The following is a 27,872-nucleotide window of genomic DNA, read 5'->3' as shown; positions in this document are numbered from 1 at the left end:
AGTCCGTGGCTATGCAACACCATATGCACTGTGGGTTCTGACACCTTCATATCATGGCCAGAAATAACTTTTTAAGCTAATTGCGATACAGTAGCTTTTATGTTTTAATGTTATGTTAAGTTAATTTATTTATTTATATAGCACATTTAAAACAACTGATGGTTGACCAAAGAGCTTTACATAATAAAATAAAAATCATTTAAAAACAAGAGAACCATTAAATTACCAATACAAACCACTATCATAAATGTTTAAAAGCCTCGACAAACAGATATAGATACAGAAATTTTATTAAAAAATTTCTATACTGTGAGCTACTCGGACATGAAAAGGGAGCTTGATCCAAAAAGTGGAACCAGACACAGAAAAAGCACGGTCACCTCTCCTTCTTAAACGAATTTTCTGAATCGTGAGCAGAAGTTGATCAGATGATCTAAGTGCTTTCTGAGGATTGTATGGGTGAATTAAATCACTCATACATTGTGGTACTACGACCGTAATCGCCTAAAAACAAATAAAAGCATTTATATTTAAAGATCACTCTATATTCCACCGGCAACCAACGCAACAAAACTAAAATCGGTGTAATGTGACAAAAAAAAAATTATTCGGTCAAGAGACGTGCTCTTGACTGACTTGATAACCAATCTGTAACCAATTTGGGTTTAAGTTAACAGTTAGTCAGCTGTTTTTTTCCTGGCCTTCATGCAGGACATTTTAAGTTTTTTTCTAGTGCATTTAAGCAGGAAAAGGCCAACTTGCAAAAGTTGTTCTAATCATATGAGGTTAAGCTGAAAGTGGGTGACTGCACACACTCCAAAATGCATTCATTTGAACAGCTAACAGTGCCTGTTATCAGCGAGTGCATGCAGAGGACACACTTGCCTTATATACCACACATATGCCTTATACACGTCTAATGTTTGCATGAAAAGAACAACGTGAACCTTGCACATTTCATTAGGTTGCGTTTTAGCTCTTTGTCAATTTCCCCCCCTTTTTTTCTGTGAAGAAATTTACCACCTCATTGCTGCCTGATTCTGACATAGGCTTCTCATTCAATCTTTAAATGACATGATAGGTTTTGTATTGTTTTTTGCATTTAAATATGTTCTTGCATTTAGCATACTGTACATGACTAAAAACCCATTAAATTCAACAAAGCTTAGAATCTTTTTTCCACCTGATGTTACCTTTTATTTTTGCATCATTAAATATCATAAATAGTATTATTTCCATTCCAAAAAATGGCAATTATATATAAAATAGCACCTATTTAGTGTTACATAATCAGGCACATTATAAATCCATTAAAACATGGAAAAGCAACAGCAATCTGAATTATATTTTAGAGGAAGTATTGCAGCATGGTATGCCATAAACACTGTAATTGTGACAGGCAAAATTATATATTTTAAAATTTATGTTCCTCATTAAGATAAATGACATTGACTATACTCTTTAAATAGCACAGGAAAAATTCTCAATGCTTAGTTGTTGTAAAAGCATGGCTCCTACATTGCTAACGTTCCCTATTTCTCTAATTATCTACCAGGTTAGCTTTAACTATTCAGATTCATTGCTCTCTTATCGTCTAAATTTGTTTTGCATTACTCATAATTCTTCATTACTTATAAAATGTCATATGACATAAAATCCTTAATTACTGCTCCAGTCTCAACATGTGAGGCACACATCTGCCATGGCTCTTGGTGAAAAAATATTTTTGTTTCCAATTTGCTTCTTTCTCTGTTACCTTTGCACTATTTGTCTGTACCAAAAGTCAAGCCATGACTTCATCCCATTTAGCTATCTAAAGATACATTTCTATAATAAAATGCAAATTATGTTTGCTTCACAGCAGATAATGTTGACAGAATGAGTAACATCATAATGGGACAAAAATAATAATAAAAAAAGGCAGTAACAAAAGAACGGCAGGACGCACTGATTGAAACAATTTTTACACCAGAACTACTGGTTTCTGGTAGGGTGTGGAGATGTCAAAGGCACTAGCAGCAACATACTCAGGTGGCTTAAAGATCATACTTAAGAACAACAATAATGTGATCATTGTGCAATCACACAAATTAATCTGCAGATTTAGTCAAGAAAAAAAAGATTTGCAATTACTGTAGGTCAGCTGTGATAACACAGTCTGCTGTCACCATCTGGTGAAAGGAAAAATTGGATTGTATACATCAAGAGAGGATCCGTAGGTTGCATTTAGACCTGGACTCACCCCAATGTATTATATAATGTTTTTTAAAAAAGGACAAGGTTTGTTATGTTCTTTGTTTTTTGTTAGGCTTTGTCTTAGTGATATTATGGTTGCCACCTGAATGTATATCATAGCCATTTTCCTCGACTGATTCCTGGGGACAAATAAAAATTCAGCAAATTTATTAGTGACACTGACACAAAAACATTACAGTGAAACCTCAGTTTACGAGTTACGCAGTTTTAGAGTGTTCCGCAAGATGAGCGAAGATTTTTAATAAATTTTGATTTAAAAAAAGAAGCAAATCTTGGTTTACGAGTGCCGAGTATCATGTATCACGAATGCGCTTCTTGTTTTGTCGTTGAGCGTCACATGATCACAACTAAGCCAACGATTATTCTCACTCTTGCGCTGCGGAATTGTGGTTAAATTGTCTCCCCTGCTGGAACTTAGTGCTCGTCTCTCACTGGTATAATCAACATCTCTCTAACACACTCAACACACTTTCGCCTTATGTGTGTCACACACACACACAAACACACACACACTCTCTGCTCCTCACACAAACTCTGCTCTGTCACGATTCTTTTCAAAGTTAAAGTGCAGGTTCTTTTGTTTGTTTTTATTTTTACTTTACAGCACTGATTCCGTTATTAAGCGCTCACACAAGTGTCATTAGCAATGTTCCCTTGCTAATTTTTCTGAGAAAACAGTCTTTCCAATAATGTGTGTTTATGTGAAATTCAAATAAAAAAGGTTTACTGTGCAATAAAGGTTTATTAGAAGGTTAAAAATCCATTTTCTCCCTCGGCCTCTGTTATGTGTGTACCCACCTGTAATTTGACACCGTGCCGGTTCACATACACTCTCTCGGGACTGGAGGGGTTCACACACACACACACACACACACAGCGTCTGCTTGCATAAACGGAAACACTTATCTGTCAGGATTTATTTTTACTTTTTTTTAAGGTGCAGGTTAATTTGTTTTATTTTTACTTAATCTTTTGTGTTAATTATTTTTATGTATTCATTTTTTGGGGCTGTGGAACGAATAATTTGAGTTTCCATTATTTCTTATGGGAAAATAAAATTTGTTACTAGTTTACGAGTATTTTGGAATATGAGCCCGCTTCCAAAATGAATTACATTTACATTTACATTTACATTTAGGCATTTGGCAGACGCTCTTATCCAGAGCGACTTACAAAAAGTGCTTTAATGTTTACAACATTGGATACATACTTACACTGGGTTAACTAGGTTAATAACTAAGTACCATTAGTCCAACACAACTGAGAAGAGTTTTTTTTTTTTATGCTCGTAATCCAAGGTTCCACTGTATATTAAAAAATATATATTTATAAAATCTTTAAATATTCATCTCAGCTTACCTTGCGCTTGTTTTGTGCATTTGTAGGGTCTGTAGTGTCAGATATATGAAGGCCCAAAGCATTTTCAAGGTCTTAAAGAAAAAAATATAATGGCATTAATTATGAGTATACAGATCTGAAGTACAAAACAAAACACATGGAACCTTGGATTGAGAGTAACTTGGTGTGAGCATTTGCAAGACGAGCAAAGTTTTAAATAAATTTTAACTTAAACACAAGCAAGGTCTTGTTATATAGGAGTAGTACGCACATGCTTTGCCGAGCGTCACATGATCACAACTAGTTCTTCTCTTGGGCACACTATGGGATTGTGGGTAGTCGTCTCTCATACTCAGTAACAGTGTGCCTGCGTCACTCGTATAGTCAACCTCTGTGTGTGCATGTAATGTTTATTATAACATCGTGACCACGTGTGTGTGCACATGCATAAAGCGAAAGTTAGTGTCATTAGAAAGGTTCCTTGTTAAAGAAATTTCCTGACAAAGCAGTGTTTCTGTTAATGTGTGTGTGTTTGTCCGTGCACACGTGTGTGTTTATGTGTGTTTGTGCGTGCAGGCAAAACCATACACACTAACAGAAATACTACTCTGCCGGGATTCTTTTTAAAGATAAAGTGCAGGTCAGTTTGTTTTATTTTTAGTTTATATTTTGTTTTGATAATTTTTATATAAATATTTTTGGGTTGTGGAACAAATAATCAGAGTTTCTATTATTTTTAAAGGGAAAATTTGCTTTGTTATGCAAATTATTTGATATACGAGCATGCTTTCAGATTGAATTATGCTCGCAATCTAACGTTTACTGTATATGTCGACCAGAGTTACCTGTTAGAATCTGGTCAATTTTTCCAACTGCCAAGTCGGCATCCTCTCTGGAGAAGCACATTGGTGGTTTAAACTTCAGGACGTTACGGTGTGGTCCATCTGCACTTAACAAAACTTGCTGATCCTTCAGTCTGTGGGAAGGTCAAAATAGTTATCCATTTAGAGGTAATATTTATTTACCATATCACTTTGTATAAATGAACTTAAGCAGAAATATAGCCTGTAGCAGAGGGGTTCAATCTTATCTGTAAAGAGCCACACTTCAATCAAGCAGGCTTTAAGGCCACACCACGAGCCATTAAAGTAGGTGGTATCAGTTGAAATTTCTGTTTGGTTGAAATGTAACCTGCATTCACACCAGCATCTTTTGCAGAAAACTTAAAAAATGCTTTAGGGTGTTTAGATAATTATAGGTTTTACCTATATATGACATCTTGAGCTTCAGCTGTTGCAGGGGTTCTATTAAGCCGATCTTTCACCAGCTCCACCCCGACAAAAAGGCCACAACCTCTGTAAAACACATAGCTTTCATTTTTCACTCTTGTACAACCTGTACTGATATCCTTAGAGAAAACATAATACTACGCATTCCATTTCCATTTATGGCATTTGGCAGTAACCCTTATCCAGAGCGACTTAGATTTTATCTCTTCATACATCTGAGCAGTTGTAGGTACTGTAAGGGCTGTGCTCAATTTGATGGTGCTAGTGTTTGTACCTGGGACTCTGATCTGAATCTGAATCTGATTGATAGTCACTGAGCTAACCACTACCATCATTGAATTTGACTTTAAAAGGGTATAGAATACAACTGTTGAAGTTTGTATACATTTTGTTGGGTCCCCCTGTACATGAAAATGCCTCTATCAGACTTGGTACTCCTTAGAATATTCACAACTGATTCAGTTTAAAAGTGAATTTCTTTGAACTGATTTAAAAAAATATGAACCAAGAACTGAAGAAAGCATTTAAAAAAAGACCTGACGTCTCCCACTAAGGGATGTTTTTGTTTCAGTTTCTCTAGCAGGTCTGTCAGGTATCTCCCTACACGCAGGGCATTCCCTTGAAGATCCTCCTTCTCAATCACATCCAGTACAGCTAGCCCAATAGCACAGGATACAGGATTGCCACCAAACTGAAGCATACATAAACACATTCTTCAGTCAGGTTAACATTGTCCAACCTATACAATTAAAAAGATTATAAAGGCATGATTTTTATATCTCCTTGTCTCAATGTGTCATTATATCAGTGTAAAAATGTGTAGTTCTCACTGTGTTAAAGTACTCCATTCCAGATGACATGAAGCCTTCAGCCACTGCTCTGGTGGTCACCACACAGGACATTGGATGTCCGTTCCCTATCGGTTTACCCATAGTGACAATATCAGGTATGAAGTCTTCCCCTTGTAGCTGAAAGGCCCAAAAATGGGAGCCTACTCTTCCAAAGCCGACCTGAACCTCATCAGCAATGAACACGCCTCCAGCCTTTCTCACATGTCTGTGAAAAAAAGGATTGTTTTGTTCACACATAGAAATAGAGTTGTGCACACTTTACAGTGTATACTGTACTAACTGTATAGGCATATACAGTACATTTGCACAACTATATCCTGAAGGACTTGTCTATTTAGATTGTAAGGAAACACTGAGTTGACTCTATTACCCACACTGCCATTCAACTACTTGCTAAATGAAGTGTTAGCAGGAATGGGCTTTATCATAATCTTTACCTAAAGAGACCAATGCAGCAGCCTATACTATTCTATAGTATTCCTATATTCACTTTTAATCTGTACACTCTGACCAAACACATCATGCTTTAAAATTCTATGCTATTCATACCATCATGCTTTTGATCTCAAAGATCGCTAACTCACCAAATCAGGTCTTTGTCCTTTTCTCCAATACTCATATGTTGAATTCCTCATTAATATGAATTTTAACGTCAGTGGAAAAATGAGAGTGTAAAAAAAATTTTTGCACTTTTGTATTTTTGAGCTATTAGTGATATCTGACTGTGATCAGTTTTGGTTGCCACCGTAGAATTTTTTTTCCTATTAAATGTTAACCCACAACTGCTAACTTCTAACAGGAATTATGAACTGTTCAAAAACTTTGCACCAGAATTACCTAATCAAACCCTACATAATTCAATATAATTATATTCACTTTCTTGCACGCAGAGTTCTTTTTTTTTATATAAACGCATCTTAGAAACTAGATGATAAGATTATTATATTCCATACAAAAACAATAATATAGTCAGCAATAGATCCACATTTATTGTATTCTCAATATAATGCAAAATAGAGTAGCAACTACAATTTTATAAGTAGTCATAAAAAGTTGCATTTGATTTGAGGAGCAAAACAACAAAAAGATTGTTTTTCAAAAAGAGTTGTTCAAGTACAACTCCTTTAATAGCCCAAACATATGGAAATGGCTTGGAGCGAGGTCATGACTGTATCGAGGATGTGGCAATAACTCCAGCCAAGTTCCTGTAATGTGCAACTGGTGTTCATGAATGATTCTGTGTTCAGTTCTCACAGACAAACCTATCTCTTCCACAAGTTGGCAATAAGTTATCGGTCAGTTTTCAGGGATTAGTGAAAAAGTTCACACCATTCAAATGTTTTACTACAGCTAAGGGTCTAATCACGGTACTGTGCTTGAAGTCTGCAGTAATATCAATCCTTTTTACACCTTCATTCACTAGAAATTTCATTACAAGTCCCGGTTTGACTTGAATTGCCCTTATATAGTGCTGAATAAACACTCGTTTAAATGCTGGTACATACTGTGCCACTTTCTGGAAGTAGCCCACTGGAGGAACGACCTGCCCTCCACAACTCTGCAGTGACTCAGCAATGAAAGCAGCAATCTGCATGAAAAAAGAGGTTGCATCTATCAGTGTGTTCTCTTTTCAGGGGCTGTATGGGTAAATCCAAGAACCAGTATAAAGTTCAAAACAATAAAAATGTTGCAGAAGTGCAGCTAAATGAACAGGATTTTATTTTAATTAATCATTTACAAGGAGCATTTCTTTCAGAATCTCCTTTTAGAAAAGTTTTTTAAAACTTCTTTTAGGAGTTTTAAAAAAAATCTTCATATCTTCATAATCTTTATATGAGAGCTCCATTCATTCATATCTGTCTATATTCCATTATATGAAGTCTATATTTTACTCATTAGATATTTTTGTCTATAGAAACAGAACAGAAATTTCTCTGTAATACAGGGTTAGATATTGACCATATGCAAATCAGTGAGTCCTTAAGGCTTTATACAACCTGAAAGAAGATCTAAATAGACAGAAGGAAAAGGGAGAAATAAAAAAACTTTAAAATGAGCAATCGTAAAACTGCTGCTGGTTGTGAAAAATTAATTTAACTGTAATTACCTTTAATTAATCTGCTAAATCATATATGGATAATGCATAAAGTAATACATAATCCATGATTTTATTACATTTTATTTAAAGCAATTTGTATGCTCATAAGCTAATGTATTTTTGGCAATACCTTATGTCCTTTAGCATGAGCTTTTTCAATTATGTCTTGAACTTCATCTGCATATGCAGTAGCAGGGTCGGCATGGTCTTCCCTGTATTTCCCTCTGTAGATGTCTGGACTTGGAGCCTAATAAAACAATGGATAATTGAGATGGGAGTTTTGAGGTCATCAACATTGAGTTTCCAAAATTTTGTCAAGATTTTTAGTATTCAACAAAATACTTAAGCTACACTAAAGTTTATATTGTTGTTATTGTTCCCGGCAAGCGGTCGCCACAGCGGAATACCCAGTCCGTACTACAACTTGGCACAGGTTTTACGCCCTTCCTGATGCAACCCTCCCATTTTATCCGGGCTTGGGACCAGCACTGCATCCAGTGGCTGGGGTTTGGGCACTGGCTGGGAATCGAACCCGGGCCTTCTGCATGGCAGGCGAAACAACTACCACTGGTGAAACAGCATAATTTTTCTTGAAGCACTCATATATGAAAAGCAAATTTTCCCGTAGGAAATTATGGTAAATCCTATAATTCGTTCCACAACCCTAAAAAATTTTTCATATACAAACAAGTAATACAAAATATAATAAAGTAAAAATAAACAAATAAACCTGCACTATGTGTTTGTACGCACTCGTGCATGTGTATCGGTGTGTGTGTATGTGTGTGTTTGTGTATGCACATGTGTGTATGTATGTGTGAAGATGAGAGAAGACGAGGAGAGAGGGGGCTACTGTGTAGGACAACATGTGAGCACATGTGCTTAGAGAATAATAGTCAATAGACTCAACAACCCTATTTCCAGCCCTTCATTCTTTAACCCTCTCTCACACTTACTTACTAACTCTAAGTGTCTCAGCAGGCCTGAAGCCTATCCCAGAAGACTTGGGGCACTGGACAGCATGTCAACCCATCACACACATAGGGATAGGCTCCAGGCCCCTGAACACAGGATAAGTCGGTATAGGCAATGAGTGAGTGAGTAAAAAGAATGAAAATCATAAATAAACTTAAAATTATCAGTTAAAATGGTTATATCAAAGATGCTGATTCCAAGTAAACTTGTGCACTTAAACACCAAGCTATTCCAGATCAATGGTTATTCATCTGACCTTGTGCCTGTTGTTAAACCACACTTTTGGATTTTTCTAAATATACAATAAACATTTAACTGCATTTGCGTCCTGCTTGGTTTCGTTCATAATTCCATTTACAAAGTAAAGGACCCTTTTAAACATTTTATCTCATTAAGGTAAACTTGGCTGCTTTTTGAAGTTTATTGTAATTGCAGTTTTGCGGTAAAAGATGTTGAATTGAAAATGCGGTTTATTGTATTAACACATACTTATTTAAAAGTGCTGAGTTATATTAGTGATAAAGAATGGGAAATACCCCCTTGCACTCATGGTTATCTCCTCCTGATATTGCTGAGTTATAAAGTTGGAACGTGTGCTAAGGATGATAACATAGTAGTAAACTGTATAACAGATGCTGAGTCATGCAAGATCAGGAAAGCATAAAAGGTCGGTTGAGGGTGGGTTGGCAAATACCGGTGGATGTGGCTGTACGTGCAGGTCTGTGTTTTTAAATTGATTTAAGAGTTTTTCAGGACTTACCACATGCACATGTTGGCTTTGCTCACTCTGTCCCAGCTGGTGAAACTTGTAAGGACTGATATCAATGAGTGACGACACATGTCCATGATAGGCACTGCAGGAAGAGCATGGTGAAAATTAACAGAGGTTATGAAATGAGTAATAAATAGATTTAAGTATAACAAGCTAAAAGCAAGCAGCTTATAATGAGCTAATATGTTTTAAAAACTTAAGTGAACTTTAAAACCTGGGTTCAAAGGTACAGTACATTTGACATATAAGTGCTGATGGTCTGCCAGTGGGGTTTCTACATACAATATTTAAAAGCGTAATAACATATAATCATGTCTAATAGCTGACACAGCTTGTTCATGGTCACCAGCAGACAGACAACACTTAGTAGAGTTAATGTGTAAGCTGCCAGCTCAGCACTTCTACGAACCTGGTTACTCTTTGCATATGTAAAGAGAAAATGAACTGAGATGGACTATAGTATTGACTTACTTGTCCAGTGTGATGATGTCTTTGTGGCCAGTGTACTGCCAAGCCAGTCTCAAAGCCAGGTCATTGGCCTCAGACCTAAAGGACAAATCGTAAGAAGTCCTATTACCTACTGAGTCATCATGTAAATGTGTCATCTATAATGTGTCTTTCAGGTAGACCTTTTGAAAAGCTGTTTTTTTTCCTAACAAAATGACATCCATTCATTTTTTTTTACCTTGTTCACTTTAACCCTCATACTTCTTATATGATTTGTCTTACAGCCAGTGCAACTAGTTGTAATGTCAAGTCTTCGACACTTAATATTCATCTCGTATTAACAGCTTCTCACATGAAGGGTTTAGAGAATAACAAACTCTTCTCTTCTGAAAATGAATGGTAAAAAAAAAAAAACTTTAGAATTACCTAACCCTATATCTGTACTAGCCATTATGAATGTCTTCCATACTTTTTAATAAAAAACACCAGCGTGGTCTGTACTTTCTTACTGTAATCCATTTACCTCCTGTTAGACACACAGCTGCTACTCTACAACCACTTTGACTCATCTAAAATGTAACCTTAGCCCAGTATGCCAAGGTGTCAGTGATGGATTTATCCAGACTGTTACTAAGTTTACTCCACTGAACAGTTTTTTACAGTATTTAAGCTTATATTTTGTTGTTCACATGTAAATTATAGAAGGAAATCATGCATTTGTGTTTTAAAAATGTTGAGATTTAACATTGCTATATCTTAATTTCTAAACACGCTGACAGGAGCCAATCACTTCATTAAAAAGCATTGTATTTCACATGAAAGCTGTATTTATTTTAGGTTTTAAGATAAAAAGAAGCAAACACAAACCATCTGAGAGCTATTGAATAAAGTCGGCTCCCCTGCACTGTATGACTCGCACACGTTTACAATGCCACATTTCAGAGCCTTAATACACAGGTCCAGTAATTGGCTGGCACAGCATATCATTTGGTCTCTCACTGCACAGAGGCTATTTTTGTAAGAACTCTGTCTGGCCTTTGACTCTCACCCAGCACATGTATATGATATAGCGAGTGGCTGATACTTGAACCCTGAATGATTAGAACTTCTGTGGCCAAGGTCTTTTTTTTTTTCAAAATGAAAACAGCATTGCTTGTCTGTATTTGTACTATGACCATTGATCCATGACAGCAATACCTAATAAACAGATTCACAGAACACCCACAGGTTGCATAACGAGAAATGAGCAAACAAGATCTGTTTCTTGTCTAACTCCTTGTGCTTCCTGACCATATGTGGGGAATTCTGCATGTTGAAGAGCTGCATTCTCATAACACAATCTCATGGTATTTCTGGTGTACAAGGTGAAGATACTTACCCTGAGTTGGTAAAGTAGCAGACTGAGAGCTTTTCAGGCAGGGTGGCTTGAAGGCGCTGTGCGTATTGGACAAGGTTGTCATGAAGGTAGCGTGAATTGGTATTCAATAACTCCATCTGCTTCGCTCCAGCATGGACAACTTCTGGGTGACTGTGGCCCACTAAGGCACAAAAAAAAAAAAACAGAACTTAAGGATTCAGCGTGATATTTCCACCACAAAAAAAAAAAAAAGCCAAAAAAAAAAAAAAAAACTTAAACAAAAAATACATAAAAATACAGTAGTATTTGATTCCCAATTTCTAACTGATTCAAATTGTTAAATCTTGTATATTCACTCTGGTTTATTGCTCATACAACTAACCAGGAAGATGCAAATTTATATGATATATGACCGTGCATGCAGCAATACAAGTGAAAATAAATGCCATTTCTTGTGCATGTACCATGAGCGACATTGTTGATGCAGTCCAGATACTGCTCGCCTTTTTCACTGTACATGTACTGACCCCTAGCTCGGACAATCTTGATGGGATCATTGCTGAAGAAAACCTTGCAGGAGGGACTAAACAGAAGAAACAGGATAGGAACTTTTATACTAATGGAATGTTGAAAATTTTAAAAAACAACAACAATGAAATGAAAAAAAAAAGGTTTTAAAAATGACAGATGTTATTTTTTTCACAAAGTCTGCTGCTTAGGAGTTTTAAATCTTTTTGTCAGATGTTACTATGATATACTGAAGTATAATTGCAAGAATTACGGCCAAAGGAGTGGGCTCGCTCACAACTTTGCCTAAGAACACAGCCATAAAGGATGGTACAAAACCATCCTTAGAGATTAAAATCTCTCAACCATCTAAGAATAATTTGATGATTAACAATGACTTTCCCAGCATGATGAAGCTGCCATAAGGCAAATGTGATATTTAAGAGGCTTGGGGAATAAAACAACCAAATTTTTGGTTTGTGGCCAGGAAACCCAGTCTTTAATCCCATTGAGAACTTGGGGCCAATCTTCAACAGGCGGATGGACTAACAAAAAACAAACAATCTCTGACAAATTCCAAGTAATGATTTTTCAAGAATAAGCAGCCATCAGTCAGGGAGTGGCCCAAAAGTGGATTGACAGCATGCCAGGGCGAATTGCAAAGATCTTAAAAAAAAAAGAAAAAAGGATCAAACACTGCAGATATTGCAGACTGCAGACTCTTTGCATAAAATTAATGTAATTATGAGTAAAAGTCCTTTACACCTATGAAATGCAGTATATCATAGTAACATCTGACAAAAAGATCTAAAACCACTGAATGAGCAAAATTTTTGAAAATTAATTTATGTATCATTCTTACAACTTTTGCCCACAGCTGTACTGTATAAGCCTATCACTATTGTGCAACCTAATCTCTAAGCAATGATACAGCAATTCGAAATACTACAATTATTATAATTTTTTTTTAAAAGCACTAAAATAGACATTTAAAGGTTAACAAGACAGCTGTTTATTCGTTATTAAAAATCATTCACTGGTATAAAAAAAGAACTCGTGCGCTCTGTCCAAACCTCCGCAGTGATTCAGAGTTTACTTCAGAAAAGTAAACCTCACTAATGCTTACTGTATTCCTCACCCAATATGTTTCTTCCTCAGATCGATGGTTTTCTGCTTACTGAAAAGTTCAGTTGACATTGCAGCGGCTCGGAGAATACAGCAGCAGCTCGCGGTGAGTGGAAGAGAGAAAGAGACGAAGCGAGAGAAACAGCATATTAATGGTTAGGATAAACGAACGACTCCGTAAAGTGACTCGATTGGAAGAACCGATTCACCAGGACGATTCAAAAGCCGCCACTCTTTCTTTAATGTTGAATATCCATCCCCCCCTTCTGCGTCTGCTATAATTTTATCGTATAATGCCGATCATTGTTATGCGATTAACACACACAGACACATAACCTCTATGTAAGAATTGGAAAATACATTAAAAAATAATTCATTCATTCATTCAATCAATCAATCAATCAATCAATCAATCAATCAATCAATCATCTTCTACACTGCTAGTCCTGTATACAGGGTGTGTGTGTAGCCCCTGTCTCAGGAGGGTTCAGGCACAGGGTGGGGTACACCCTGGACAGGGTGCCAATTCATGGCAGGACACACACACACACACACACACACACACACACACACACTCTCCTGGAGGTGCAAGGCAACAGTGCTATTACTAAACTTTTATACAATACGACAGTGCTATTACTATACTACCGCTTTCGTGAAATAAAGTATTGGCATTTTATGAAACATACCTATAGGTATAGGTATATTAAATGCATTTTTAAAATCACTTTGTGTTCACACAATTGGTTTTCAACATGTATCTTTTTATATTGTTTCTTTTATAACAGTTTTTTTAGATCATAGTTAATATATAAAGATTTCTACATAATGATTAACATCTAAATTTACAATATTTATTTAGTTAAAAGATTTTGTATTACATAACAAGATAAATGTACTCAGTAAGAAGTATTATATCCCATTTTTTCATTAATGGTCTTGATAGCTATGACTAAGGCTCATTATAATAGTAATATAATATTTGATTATAATATACATTGCTAAACCCTGTCCAGGGTGTACCCAGCCTAAGTCTCCTGGGATAGGCTCCAGGATCCCAGCGACTCTAAAAACTTAATAAAGCAGTATAGTTTATTAATGAGTGAGTGAGTGATATATTGCTAAATAAATGAATTAAGTTATTTTGTAATATAATATTTGACAGACATAATACAGGGGGCAATCCATTGCATTGGGGAATTTAAGTGCATAGTGCTATGATGGTGTGTATGATCGCAACACACCCAAGGGTCACATTTGGTCAGTCTACTGTGTATTGTCATAATTCTTTAAAAATAGTTTTTAAAACAAAAGTCACTCCATAACACTTTTATGATCAATTTTAAAGTCTTTTCCAACCCTCCAAAAAAATCAAAAACACTCCAGCAGATATTTGGAGGAGTTTATTTGGCTCAACAGCACTGTCACATAAAACGTACTTAAAAGCCTTTTATGGGCACTCATCAACAATATAGGTCAATTAAAGAAATTAGACCATTAACATTTTTTCCTTTCCTAAATTATAAAATGAATAAAAGTCAATAAAAATAAAGAAACAGAGAGAGAGAGAGAGAGAGAGTTTGCTTGCAATGTCTATCCAAACATCTGTAGGTAGAAGGTGGTCCTGCAAGTAGAACTGATTTATGTCTCTAAAGTTTGATTATCCTAATAGGCCAAAAAATCTTAGACCCAATGCCAAATGTGTTATTTACAAGAAACTAATCAATGCATCAAAAACGTTATTCTATCCAGATGTGTTTTTCATATTTAAAAGAAACATTAAAGAATCACAAAATAAAAAAGAAAGGAAACAATCATTTAAATTATTGTCAAGTACTTTCTGGAAAAAAAGTAAGCAAAATAATGGAGAAAGTACTAGAAAAAACAAACTAGACAAACAAAAATGCAAATAAAAAAATAACTGTTTATGTAAAGTGGAATTTTCAAAACATGATGACACCAAGTAAATAAACAACAATAACAACAAACTGTATGGATTTAAAAAGCACCAATGTTGAAATGTATAAAAAGTGTTTTTTGCAAATATTAAAAGAAAAAAAAGTTAACAGAAGACAACATTGGCTCTCGTGCTCACAAAATGATGTGGAACATGACAGCTCAATAAAAGCATGTGTCATATCTGAAATATAAAATATAGAAATGAAAAAAAATATGACTGGCTTAACATTGGGCCTTCTTCTCATCCACACAATAGGCTTGAAAAACAATGGAATTACCAGTGCCAAAGTAAAAATTATTAAAATATACTCTTATAACTTACAATAGAAATCAAAATGGGTGTAACTGACATTTGTGTTCTTAAACTGAATATGGTTTACAAATCAATACATACTGTACAAGAAAAGTATAAATTGCACTTTTTGTCTAATGAGAAAATATTTAACTGCACACAGAGTCTATTATACATATATTTATTCTACATTCAATTAACAATAATTATGAGAAAGGATGTGGGACTATATTACATACAGCCTGTAAATACTGCATGTGGTATATTCTTATTTATTGATCCTTTTTTTTATTTAAAGAATGAATAATGACAAAAAAGTGACTAACATGACTGAAAATATGCAGTCCAACATAAACTGTGTTGCAGCATGGCGTAACGCATCCATATTAAAGAATGCTCCTCAAGATTCAAACAAGTGAAGTTTTGAAGCATAATGAGGCATTACATCCATTTATATTGTCTTGCATTTCAGTGCAGAACTTCACAATACATGAATAATACTGAAAGGCAAAAAGACCTTCAAAGCTACCTCATGTTACAAGGAATGCCTCTGTTTTCCAGCAATATGCTTAAGTATTAAATAAAACAAACACTGCATTACTGAAATGTTTAAAGAATAATGCAAATGTTTCAGTTAGCTTGATTATAAACTGTATATACAAATACACACAAAATGCAGTTACATACTCAGTCAACGGCAATTGCTCCATCAAACACAGTGCAGCTTAAGTGTATTTATGACTGGCATCACATGGCTAATTCAGTGCCACAGGACTGCAGGGCTGTGTGTCTCAGGAACTTTCCAACAGCTCTGGAATGTTATAGCACTGGTAGCAGATAACGTTAATAAAGATTTAAAGAATAAAAAAATAATAAGTCAGTGCTGCCCCTTGTGTTTGCTGAAACTTGGACAGGATTTGTAACTATGTGTACGTTATTTGTGTAAATTAAATTTCAAACAATGTGAAAAAAAAACGCACAAAAAAATCCTTAATATATCTTAAATGGTGTGTGTTGCAATGACTAACAGAACTGCTAGCCTCAGAATAAAACATGCACTACCAAAAAGATGTCAATGTTTTCAATATCAATGGACACTTTAATTTGACATGCAGAAATGTCAGTTAAATGAAACCCATAAAAACAATACCAAGAAAAATAAACCAGTATTTATGTTATCAACTGTTTGCAATGTACCTTTAGTTTAAGTTTTGCATCAGCTGCAATATTATATATTTTGGAATTAATTCTATGTGAAACATTTTTCGAAACACAAAGTAAACCGTTACAACAAGGGAATGACAATAACTGAATAACATCCTCCGTAGATCCCACAATTGACACAATCAAGTGTCTTGTTCCAGAGGAATACAGAGATGCCATTCCTGATGATGGTACAGGTGTTGGAAATCTCCATCCTTTTGCACACACCCGCTCCAATAAAGGGCACTTAGGCTGGAGTTTCTGATTTGCCATCTGACCCAGGATTCGATGAAGCAGTTCAGCCTCTTTCTTCCACTCATCCTGTGATTACGGCTCGCTGATCATTTCAATAAGTCACTGTATTCAGGGAGTGAAATCCTGAGTGGTGAAGAACTGACCTCTTTACAAGAAAGGAAAGCAACAATCTCATTCTACCTTCACTTAAAAGACTCTCTCAGGCTACCAGCCAGGGGGTGACTCCCTTGAGAAGATGACAAAAATTAAATTAAACCTCAGGGCCAAAGATTTCTTATTAGACAAGGTAAGAACAGCTGGTTAGTGCTCTGCAGAAGCCATAGCATATTGATCACAGCACAATGTAACATGTACACTGCATGCTTATTTTAGGTTGTGTGGACAGTCTTTAGTCTTTTCAGCTGGTAGTACGACATGATGGGATGATATTTAGATATTTAGATTGAGAGCAAGTCCTGATCTTCCCATTGCCACCGCTTTCTCTTCCACCTTTTCCTTAAATCTCATTAGTCCATTTCTGTATCCACACTTATCCCAAGGACCATGCAAACCTGTCCTTGTGTTCAAGAGTCTCTTGGTGGGTCACACACGATGTGATCTCCACAATGCTTATGTGAATGTGACACACACCGCCATGACAACACAAGTGTGAGTTGAAGCGACTGGGTGTGGTGAAACTCTTTTTGCTTTTACCCCACAGTGTACACACACACATATTTATATTAAGATCCATTTATATTTTTCTTTACAATTAAAAATACAAACTATAAATACAATAATGAAGCATTATTTACAGATTCCATGCGGTTTGAGTTAGACTGTTCACTGTAAGAGAATCACAGAAAGGCATATTGTAAGATATGAGACACAGTCAATGGGTCAGAGTTAACATCAAACATTGTTACTAAGGATAGGCATTTTAAACCCCATGCAGTTTTACATGAACAGCGAAGCATACAAACTTTAATATTACATTTAACTAAGATATTAGATTTTAACTAAGTATTATATAAACTATGGAGTTTCGATACTTACCTTTTGCCAGCAGCCAGGCATTGGTAATCCATCTGGCCCCTATAGTTGAAAGGTTAAGAAAGTTAAAATTGTTAAGAAATTAAAACAGTTGGTGCATTTTTAAGTTTGTCAATGATCTTCCACAATATTAATTTCTATTTACTTTCGAGCTTTCCAAAACTATTACATTTTTTTCCCTGGTAAACTGTTACATGCAATAAAAAACATAAGATGTAATTTTCACACATATATAAATGAACAGTTCATGAAAACCAGTAGGTTGGACACATTCTATCACAAGTCTGTCAAAGGTAATCTATTGTATATGCACCCATAGTATTTAAAAAAAAAGACATGCAATAATGCAATAATGGAATAATGGAAACCCAAATTGAGGCAAAATAAACATTTGGCAATAAAGTGGATGTACAGTAGACGACACAAGGAATCCATTAGTCCATTTAACAATAATAATAATAGCAGTAATAATAATAATAATAATAATAATAATAATAATAATAATAATAATAATAATAACAACTATATTAGGGTTTACAAAGGAGTCAAAACTTTTAAATGGTGCAGGAGGAGCCAAAGGCTGAATATATCCTTATTTTTGCTGTGCCCAACTGGAACAGGTAGAAGATAAGTAGGAATATGAAGAGTAGACCCATGCTGATACTGCAATGAAAGTCATGTAGTTTTACGTTATGGGGCACAGGTTAGTCAGTGTTGGTTACAGAGTCTAAAATGTCCTATATTTTGCTGCAAGGAATTGACAGATTTATTCAAAGTGAGAGGGTAAGCATCCTAATCCAAAGGTAAGTTACAAAGGCTAATGTTAAGGATGTTTAGGAAATTGCCTCTGGCAGTGTAAATAAGTATAATGTTGGGTACATCAGGTTCGCTTGCAGGTTCTGTTATTGGGAAGCAGAAAGATCACTAACTAAATGATGCACTACTACATTAGGAATGCAATGCACAAAATAAAGCAAATTAAAGCTCAGTTAATCATGTGATAAGTAGCACATGCATGGTATGCAGCAATGGGATGAGTAACAGAGTAACTTAAATTTTTTTAAAGAAGAAGCTGACAGCTTTGACATTACATGGATGCATGTGGGATCCATGCCATAGTGGGGACACGAAATGGTAGCATGCACAGGAAAGGATAGGAAAAGAGGATACTGTACCAATTGGCACGGGGCATCCAGCCCATCAAGCCCAGGCTGGCCTGGCTCGCCCTTTTCACCCTTAAGACCCCGGAAACCCTGTGTCATAGAAACGGAACTGGGAGTGTTACTGGGATAAGGCTGCAGGCGCCCTTCCGGCCTCTCGTTGTGAGGGCACGGCACAGGGCAGAGAGGAGTGGCCTGGCACTGGCTGGCAACCACTTTTACCCTTTTACAGTGTGCTGATGAACAGACTGTAGGCCAGACTCTGAAAAAGAATTAAAAAAAAAACTAGAAACGACTAGTAGTTTTAGCGCACACCACTTAGGGATTTTGGGTTGCCAGACTGTGCAAAGAATCACTCCTCTCTGAGGGATTTAGGTGCCTTAGGTCACGTGGAGGTTTTCCAGCCCTCAGCTTGCACATACCAATGGGCAGGGTGCATCTAATCCGGGGGCACCCTGTTCTCCTTTCTCCCCCTTAGGCCCTTTTTTGCCCTTCTTTCCCTTCTCCCCCTGTGGACATAATGGTGTGATCAGCTGGAGAAATTTTTATTACAATGCATTTTCTGTGTATATCTTTATATATGCAAGTGCTATTAATGTGCTTGCAAGAACTAAATATATTGTAGAAGAAGACGTAACAGTGATGGGGAAAATAGAGGTAAACCTGCAAACCCACAAACAATTGGTCTGCATTAGTTTAGTTAAAAAGGAGTTTTATGTAAGTAAGGGTAAAGCTATGATCCAATGAATCAAAGAACATTAGATAGGGATAGGATCAGAAAAGAGAAACCGGGGAGGCTACATCTGCAGGGGAATGGAGAAGGAATTATCAGTTCTGGAGGCCACAAGGGAAGGGAAAGTGTGGAGAAGACATCCCAGATCCCAAAAAAAGCATATCTTATCTACACATTAAATCATACAGCAAAAAAACTGTATCCCTTTCTCCCATGAGTTTATGTGCTTTCATGCCATAAAAATAAAAACAAACAATCTAATATTATCTAAACGAACATTAACAATAACCTGTTTAAGATTATATACTAAGTAAAAGTTGATTGGGATGATGATGATGATGATGAATGGATTTGTTTTGATGTTTTGGTCTAAATTATATGACTTGATGAATGAAAGATTAATATGAGGAGTCATTTATTTCATGCTTGTGAAGGTAAAGCAATTCATAAAGAAATTTTGTATGTCATATATGCTTACCATCCACTTTATTAGGAACATTGTCATGCCAAACCAATCTGGCCATTTTGCTCTGACCTCTCTCATTGTCACTCAATTTATATATATTTTTTTGGATGTGAGAATCCTACTGTAGAAGATCAGAAGTTTCTGAAACGTTCAAACCAGCATTTCTTGTACCAACAATCATGCAAAATTAAAGTTAAATAAAAAAATGCTCTCAGCTTTTCTATTTACTTCATTCTGATCTTTGATGTAAGCATTAACTAAAACTCTGGATTTTTGCTCTTTAGTTTCTCTAATAAAGTGGACGGTGAGTGCACATTTACAGTACTATGTGCAACTGTCTACAAGGAAGGGATACAGTTTTCTTAAAATTGATTGGCTGCATATAAACAAGGTAACATTCTTTATAATCATACACCACCGGCAGTTATTAAAATGTCCCTATCTACCCATTATGTCATGGAATCAGACTGTAGTAAAATTTTTTTTTATAAAAATAATAATAAATAATAATAATAAATAGTAATAAATTTGTTTTTAAGGCACTATTTCTTGCAGAGATAAGTCCTTCATATGTTATCAAAAGCTATTACCATCTTTCATAATTGTAGTTATTGAAGTATATGAAATTTTTTCAAATAAATTATAATAATTTTATCAGTTTACATAAAATTACATATTTAAGTTTACATATATGTCTTTTTAAATTAATGCAAAAACTCTTTTATATTGTACTGCCAGGAAACTCTTTTGCCACCGGTAATAGACTTTACTACTGTATAAACTCTGACACTTTTTTATTACACTTTTTAACAAAATATATACATTATATTTGTTGCTTATTTTTGTTGGTAAATTATGTCTAGCACATTCCATGACATTTAAATATACAGTTTCCCATTGTCAGTCAGATGATAAAAAGCTGAGTTAGATACAAGTAGTTTAGCAGTGAAATGATACGCATGCATGAGAGAAATGAGAAAACAAACTATAGGAAATGCAGAATTAAAATTCAGTAGCTATTCCTGCTGTCAATGGACTATCACTGAAATATTTATGTTGGTTTAGGACTATATTTCATCTAATTAAAACACAGGATTTTGCTCTTTCTTAAGTTAGTTTATAGGATTATGTGGTGATAAAATGATGTGAAAATGGAATGTTGAATGGTAAAATTTTATTATCAAGTATATTTTAATTAACTTTAAGCATGCTCTCCGGGTAGTCCAATTTCCTCTCCCACTGTGCAAAAATAAAAATATCAAAAAGTGGAAAATTTCCCTTATGTGTGAATGTGTGTGCATGGTGCCCTGGAATTCAGGAATTATTAGATGTTACTTCCAGGGTGTATTCCTGCCTCATTCCCAGTGTGCCTTGGTATAGATCTTGGATCTTGGACAAAAATGGCCACTGAAGATAAATAAATGTATTAAGAGCATGCTTCTAAATAGGGATAAAGCGGTGCATTACATTAAATATTTAATGTCTATGTAGAGCGTATGGCAGATAAGAGCAATTATATTGCAATAAATACATAACAATTATTAAAATCTATAAAGACTTAAGGCAAATTGTAATATCATTAGCAATTTGCAGTCCTGTCCCGTAGATAAGCTTTCATGGTCCATTGACACCAGATCTTCTGATTAAGGTTTTCTTAAAGATTCCCTGAGCACATTCATCTATGTCATGGTCACCTTTTCTCCTCTTTCCCCCACGTCGCCCTTCTCTCCCCTTAATCCTGGTAACCCCTGCAAAATACAACTTCAAATAATTACATATGCCTTGAGGCCTAACTCCTGAGGGCTTGAGCGAGAAAATGCTGCTATGAAACCAAAGAAACATCAACAAATGTTTTTGCAGTAATGTAGACCATCAACTCACATCCAGGCCAGGTGTCCCAGCAGCACCCTGGGGGGAAAAAGTTTTAAATTAAAATATTCCTTTATGAGTTTACTTTATGCTTTTTTATATAGTAGTGCCAATACTGGTGTCAGGATTTTTATACTGAAACGGACTTACAGGTAATCCATAGGGTCCTCTTGGTCCAGGTTCACCTGTAACACCTTTCTCACCCTGTGACAAGAAAATGTACAATTTATTTTTCTTGGAAAAATGACTACATTGTTGTTGTTTTTTTATTGATTCTATAACTACGACAAAAGGTTTTATCTCAACATGTGCATATGAATAAAATTAAGCAAATGTCATAAAAACAAATAACTAGAATCAATCATGTTTCTACTACTTTAACTATGTTTCTACATGTTTTTACTTCGTGAAAGCTTAAATTTGCCTTATCCTATTTTGAGATCTTTGTGCTTAAATCGGATGTAAGTTCATGTATGTAATCGTAGTTCTACAGCTGAGATTAGAACCAGCGGGGCAGTTTCTCTTAAGTAGTACCTGTAATTAATTTTCATGTAATTAAATCTCTTATTTTCTTGCTATGTACTAATTAGCAACACTGTTGAGAATGCCTGTGTTCTAACATTTGCAGCCAATGGAAGTTCCCTTCTATTTCAAGCTCATTCTCTAGCCTTTTTTATCAAGCTGAGTGGCCCAAGGTGGACTGATATTCCTCACAAATAATGCATAAACTGTACACTGCATCTGTAAGGACACTTCTAAAGAAATGCTGTAACAGACAGATGCCTTCATTTATTTAACGCAAAAAAGAGCAGTAACCAATAGCAGTAAGAACAGTAGAACCAGTAATATAATAGAGTCAGTAGTCTCAGGTAGACTTTGTTCAGTGTTATAAGAGAACTGGCCAATAAGCTATCCCCCCCAGGATGTCTGAGCTTTTTAGCTTTCTTTGTAGAATGTTTGCAGGGTGTACAAAGATGGTGAAGTGATGAATGAACGCTAAACTGTTAACTGTAGTGCTAGCATGACGCAGACATTTAGTTAGGTTGCTAGTGTTAGCAAACACATTAACATTATAACTTTATAAATCTCACTGCTTGAGACAATAAAATGCTGGGGTGTTACAAAACACTGATCTTCTCAAAAATATGCACACCTGCTAACCTCTCGTTTTTCACTATCTAGTAATTTACTCCGCGGTCAAATTTCTCCCACGTTCCTCCCGAGTTATAACAATACATTACACCTTTCCCCCTTTGGCAAGTATGCAAATGTATCACCAGTAATTGCATGTAAGCTGAACAGGTAACTACTAGATGGAAGTATTAATATTTTGGTGATTGTAATGCACCAGTATGACACCAGCTATGAAATTTTTTTCGGTAATTAGCTTAAAACCAATGCAGACCACAAGATCAACTAGTCTGACATAAAGTGCTGTGTCCTAAAAGCCATGCTTATTTTGCTGTTTTATTTTTGGTAGTAGCTGTCTCCATGTTTTTGTTTCAGGTTACCTATACCCTATCTTAATGGACAGCTTTGTCATTTTTTTATTTAGTATCAATCCTATTACACACTAAATTAATAGTCTTATTCAATTTAATCTTTGCTATTCAACAAAATTTTTACTTTTTCATTTTTTTTCTTTCTAAGGTTGAGACCAACATGATGGAACACCTCCAGTAGGCTGAAGTGTCTAGCCCATACCCCTACATCCTGACCTTGGGAGATAATGACCAGCACTGCTCTCAGGAATTTGTCATTCTGGTGGGACAGGCTCTGGAGCAATGCACACTACTTGGAGCGGTTGATGTGTGCTTATATATTTTTGACAGTAACTATCCAAAGCAGTGTGCTCCTGTATAGAACTTTTTGTAATGTTGCTATGAAATAGCGAGGCCTACCTGAAAAGTCATAGACAGTGTTTGTATGTTAAAAATGAGGCCAGGACTGGATAGTTCTGTTTTGCAGAAAAGATATCTGAAGTCACAGAGAGACCCTGCTCTGTAGAAGCTGCCTTAGCCTATCTGTGCAGTTACTCCATTCTGCCCTTGTAAGTAATAGTATAGTAATGATTCATATCAATATATGCATGTCAATATATGCTGTTGATTATCTGTTCTTGTTCTTTTGAAAAATAAATGTTTTTTTCTAAGCACATTTAATAGGATGTTGTTTATTGCATATATGTATGGTTTGCAAAACTTGGAAGTTTTTTTGTAATATACCAGTATATCAAAGTAATTTAACTGTTTAATAGACATGGGTTTTTTACAGATTCACTGTAAACAAATAACCCATTTTGCTGGGTTAAATTAACCCAGCATTATAGTTAAATTTGACCTAGCATTTGGGTTGAATATTTAACCCATCTTGCTGGGTTAAATTAACCCAGCATGTAGTTAGTCCAATATTTACCCAGCAGCTGGGTTAAAAACAACCCAGACTGGGTTGTTTTTAACCCAGTATTTTTTAGGGTGTGTGGGAATCTGCCAATTAAAAATAGTTTTTTTTTTATATATATATATATAGATAAAATGCTACCAGCATTTTTTTTTCAGGTACTGACATGCAAACATATATAGTTGGAGATATAATGAGTATAAATCTTAATTTTTTTTTTTTTGTGAATGTAAATGAGCTACTGCTGAGCCATGCCCCAGGAAAGAAAAGCAGAGCTGAGCAACAAGCCAAGGATCTTTATATACCAGGTCATGTTAGGGGAAAAATCTAATTGGCTTGTTAAATCATTTACATAGGATTAAGTAATATGACTCTCACACTCGCCACACCAAGTGACAAGAATTTTTAATTAAAATGCTATTGCATATTCTATATATCCAGTAAAGTCAAACTTTTTGTCAGTGTTGAAAGGAGATTAATAGCTAAGTAATGAACATATTACAATGTTGGACCAATCATTGCAATTTAAATATGCCCTCTGTACCAGGACATGTAGTCTCATTAAACTTACTCTGTCTCCTTTAGGGCCAGCAGGACCAGGAGCACCAACTGGGCCATCTGTACCCTACAAACAAACATATGGAGTTCACTGATTTTCTCCCCATCTATAATCAATGAAAACATCCCAAAATGTGAGCAAAATTTTAAAGAAATTTCTGTAATGACTTAAAAATCTTGCTGTGGTTAATCATGCTTTTGAATGTGTTTGCTTGGCATGTGCTTGCTAATTCACCATTGCTCTAGTATTTCCATGCAGAAGTCAACCCCAAAAAACAAACTTATAATGACAAATGGCAATATGTTAATAGATGACGTGTTAATTTTACATTCATCAGCAGACAGACAGGGATCTCATGTGGCCTTTTATTAAGAGAAAAATGTGTGTGTGTGTGTGTGTGTGTGTGTGTGTGTGTGTGTGTGTGTGTGTGTGTGTGCGTGTGTGTGTATGTGTGTGTGTATGAATATGCGAGTGCTGAAATATTGTAAACACTGATACTCTAATTTCCCCCTTAAACATATATTTTTTTTAATATTTGTTGTCCAGTTTGTCTTTTTGAATCCTACAAGGAGAAGGCAGCTGGGGGATGAAGTTTGTTCACGTGAGACTCACCCTTAATCCCGGCTTGCCATCCAAGCCAGCCGCTCCCTGTGAGTTTGTGGAGGTATGAGTGACATGAAGACAGGGATTAGTACATGATGAACAGTACATGATGAGGTGGCCAAAAACTGTCAACTGAGTTGTTAACACAGAGTGGAAAGAATAGTTTCCAGATAAGACACTAGCACAGAAGGAGGACAGGCAGGGAAGGGCAGGCAAAGTTGGACATGAGAAAAAACCAAAGAGGCACATGAGCCTTGTACAGACATTGAAAGTAAGAAGAGAATAGAAAAAATGGAGGAAATGTTTTGTGAGGTGTTTTGTAAAAGGCTGCAGGCATTACATTTAAGCATCAATTTGACAGCATGCATACAGTAGCTTTGGATGGCTACTCACAGGGAGGCCCAGGGGTCCACGGTCACCCTTATGTCCGGGCTCCCCACGTGCTCCCTTTAAACCCGGCAGACCTGCTTCCCCCTAAATCCAGAAAAGCAGCAGAGCTTGGTTCAGGGAATGACAGTATGATCTAAAGCGGTTACTTAGCTCCAGTTGTGATAGGGATGAGTGGTATGATACTAACTAGTTTAGTAGTTATAGTTCTCTGTTAGTGAAGGAAAGGTTATGAGTTACAAATATCCCATGTTGGGTCCTTAAGCAAAGCCCTTAACCTTATTGAGTTGTTTGTGCGTATTTTATTTTTTTTAAAGAAGAAGAATGTTGTCAACATTCCACACCCTAAAAATTATTAATGTATAAACATATTCATAATAACATCCTGCTGGTAAAATATTTAATTTGAAGAAAAAATCATATTAAATAAACTTAATTTGTTTTAGTAAAATTACCTAATATCAATATGTAAAATCTACACTAGGGAAAAAGTCAGTCTTTTTAAAATGCAAAAAAATTATTCTTGCAATTTTCCATATGTATTTTGTGGATTTATTGATTGGTTATGAATGTTTGTATAATTATATATACGTTTTTGGTTAACTTACCTTCTGTCCAGGAAATCCATGTGGTCCCTGAAAAGCACCAGCAATCAGATGAATAAACTTTGTTAAGTTTTGAAATCTAAAGATTACAAAATATTTTTGTTTATATATTTTGCCTCTTACAGTTAGAAAATTATGAATGTTTTAATCATAAGCTAACAAACATGACAAATCTGCCAAAGATTATATTTTCTTAATATACCGTACAGTATATAGCAAAAGTATTTCTTATATAGGCTATGTCCAGCTATTGCTTAAATGTGTAATATGTTCATTTATATTATTAAATTACATGAAAAAAAAAACGCTGTATCAAGATGTGATCATTGTTATATTTTAATAACCGTGACCATACAGACTTACCATTGGACCAGGAGGACCATGTGGACCAAGTGGCCCAGGAGGGCCGATAATCTGTTCATATGAGAAATATGAAGTAAAAAAAAGCTATAAATGATACATATATTATACAGTCATATTTTCCTGCCTTGTGTCCCAAATGTATGTTAAACTTACAAATGGTCCTTGAGGTCCAGGCAGGCCAGAATCACCTTTTTCTCCTTTCTGCCCATTGAAACCCTGTATACACATTATCGTAATACTCAGTATAAATCTTTATTCAACCAGTACTTTCTGGTACTGAATCTCATGCATGTATGGTGAGGTAGTATACAGTACAGTACATACAATTTCCATTTAAAGGACATGTTCATAAGTTGGATTTGTTTGTAAGTCCGACAAAGTGAGTCTTATACACCTTTGTCATAAAAATACAATATAAAGCATGCTGATCTCCTTGACTCAACCTTGTCCTCTTTCCCAACATTGGAATCATGCAGCCAAAAACCATAACTGTGCCTAAGGAAATTAATCTCACAGTATAATTTTGTCTTTGTGCCCTTAAATCACGAGGAGAATAAGAAATAAAAGAAACTCCAATGATTTGTGACACTACCTAAAATACTCATATAAAAAAGAACATATAAAGAAAAACAAAACGAATAGCACTGCATTTTACAGTAAAGAATACAGTAAAGAATCTCCTTGACAGGAGAGGAGGAGGAGGAGAAGGAGGGGGGTGGGGTTATTGAGTAGGACAACTTTCACACACAGATGCACACACACACACACACATACACAATTGCATGGATGTTGACTTTACTTAGACTCCAAACTAAATTACTCGCAATGCATGGTTTTACTGGTTTGTGAAATATAACATTGTTGTCCCTGCACCTTTAATTCGTGAGGGGAATCCACCATTCAATCAACTGTTTTCTCCTTTCTTTGACTCTGAACTCTGTTTTGTTTTTATTCTTTTTTTATTGTTCTCT

General features: G+C 35.6%; 2 protein-coding genes across 2 annotated transcripts in view; both read right to left on the bottom strand.

Moving 5' to 3' along the window:
* Positions 1 to 1,326: 1,326 nt before the first annotated feature.
* Positions 1,327 to 13,178, bottom strand: etnppl (ethanolamine-phosphate phospho-lyase). The gene is made up of 13 exons (XM_053491952.1): positions 13,029 to 13,178; positions 11,848 to 11,966; positions 11,405 to 11,564; positions 10,051 to 10,125; positions 9,568 to 9,661; positions 7,963 to 8,079; positions 7,240 to 7,322; positions 5,714 to 5,939; positions 5,420 to 5,574; positions 4,860 to 4,949; positions 4,440 to 4,570; positions 3,616 to 3,686; positions 1,327 to 2,375 (listed from the first exon to the last, which is right to left on the bottom strand). Exons 1-13 carry the CDS (start codon positions 13,085 to 13,087, stop codon positions 2,286 to 2,288), a joined length of 1,470 nt encoding a protein of 489 aa, XP_053347927.1. The 5' UTR covers positions 13,088 to 13,178; the 3' UTR covers positions 1,327 to 2,285.
* A 1,225-nt stretch (positions 13,179 to 14,403) lies between these two features.
* The window catches only part of LOC128518716 (collagen alpha-1(XXV) chain), a 172,005-nt gene continuing 158,536 nt past the window's right edge, over positions 14,404 to 27,872 (bottom strand). The window contains exons 27-39 of the mRNA XM_053491959.1: positions 27,055 to 27,117; positions 26,902 to 26,952; positions 26,542 to 26,568; positions 25,940 to 26,020; positions 25,556 to 25,591; positions 24,956 to 25,009; positions 22,135 to 22,188; positions 21,997 to 22,023; positions 21,810 to 21,863; positions 19,339 to 19,425; positions 18,932 to 19,009; positions 17,760 to 17,798; positions 14,404 to 16,950 (exon numbers count right to left, since the gene is read on the bottom strand). Of these exons, the coding sequence (XP_053347934.1) occupies positions 16,924 to 16,950; positions 17,760 to 17,798; positions 18,932 to 19,009; positions 19,339 to 19,425; positions 21,810 to 21,863; positions 21,997 to 22,023; positions 22,135 to 22,188; positions 24,956 to 25,009; positions 25,556 to 25,591; positions 25,940 to 26,020; positions 26,542 to 26,568; positions 26,902 to 26,952; positions 27,055 to 27,117 (678 nt within the window). The 3' untranslated portion in view covers positions 14,404 to 16,923. The remainder of the gene's footprint in view (positions 16,951 to 17,759; positions 17,799 to 18,931; positions 19,010 to 19,338; positions 19,426 to 21,809; positions 21,864 to 21,996; positions 22,024 to 22,134; positions 22,189 to 24,955; positions 25,010 to 25,555; positions 25,592 to 25,939; positions 26,021 to 26,541; positions 26,569 to 26,901; positions 26,953 to 27,054; positions 27,118 to 27,872) is intronic.

Source organism: Clarias gariepinus, chromosome 1, assembly GCF_024256425.1.
Source record: "Clarias gariepinus isolate MV-2021 ecotype Netherlands chromosome 1, CGAR_prim_01v2, whole genome shotgun sequence".
In the NCBI taxonomy this organism is placed as follows: domain Eukaryota; kingdom Metazoa; phylum Chordata; class Actinopteri; order Siluriformes; family Clariidae; genus Clarias; species Clarias gariepinus.
This window is presented reverse-complemented; position numbering and strand designations above follow the sequence as displayed.

Excerpts from the sequence above, each read along its gene's own strand:
- etnppl (XM_053491952.1), bottom strand. The coding sequence starts at position 13,087 with ATGTCAACTGAACTTTTCAGTAAGCAGAAAACCATCGATCTGAGGAAG. Across the intron at positions 8,080-9,567 it reads AAAGCCAACATGTGCATGTG|GCTCCAAGTCCAGACATCTA; the intron begins GTAAGTCCTGAA and ends TTGTTTTATTAG. Across the intron at positions 4,571-4,859 it reads GCTCAAGATGTCATATATAG|ACTGAAGGATCAGCAAGTTT; the intron begins GTAAAACCTATA and ends ACCTTCCCACAG.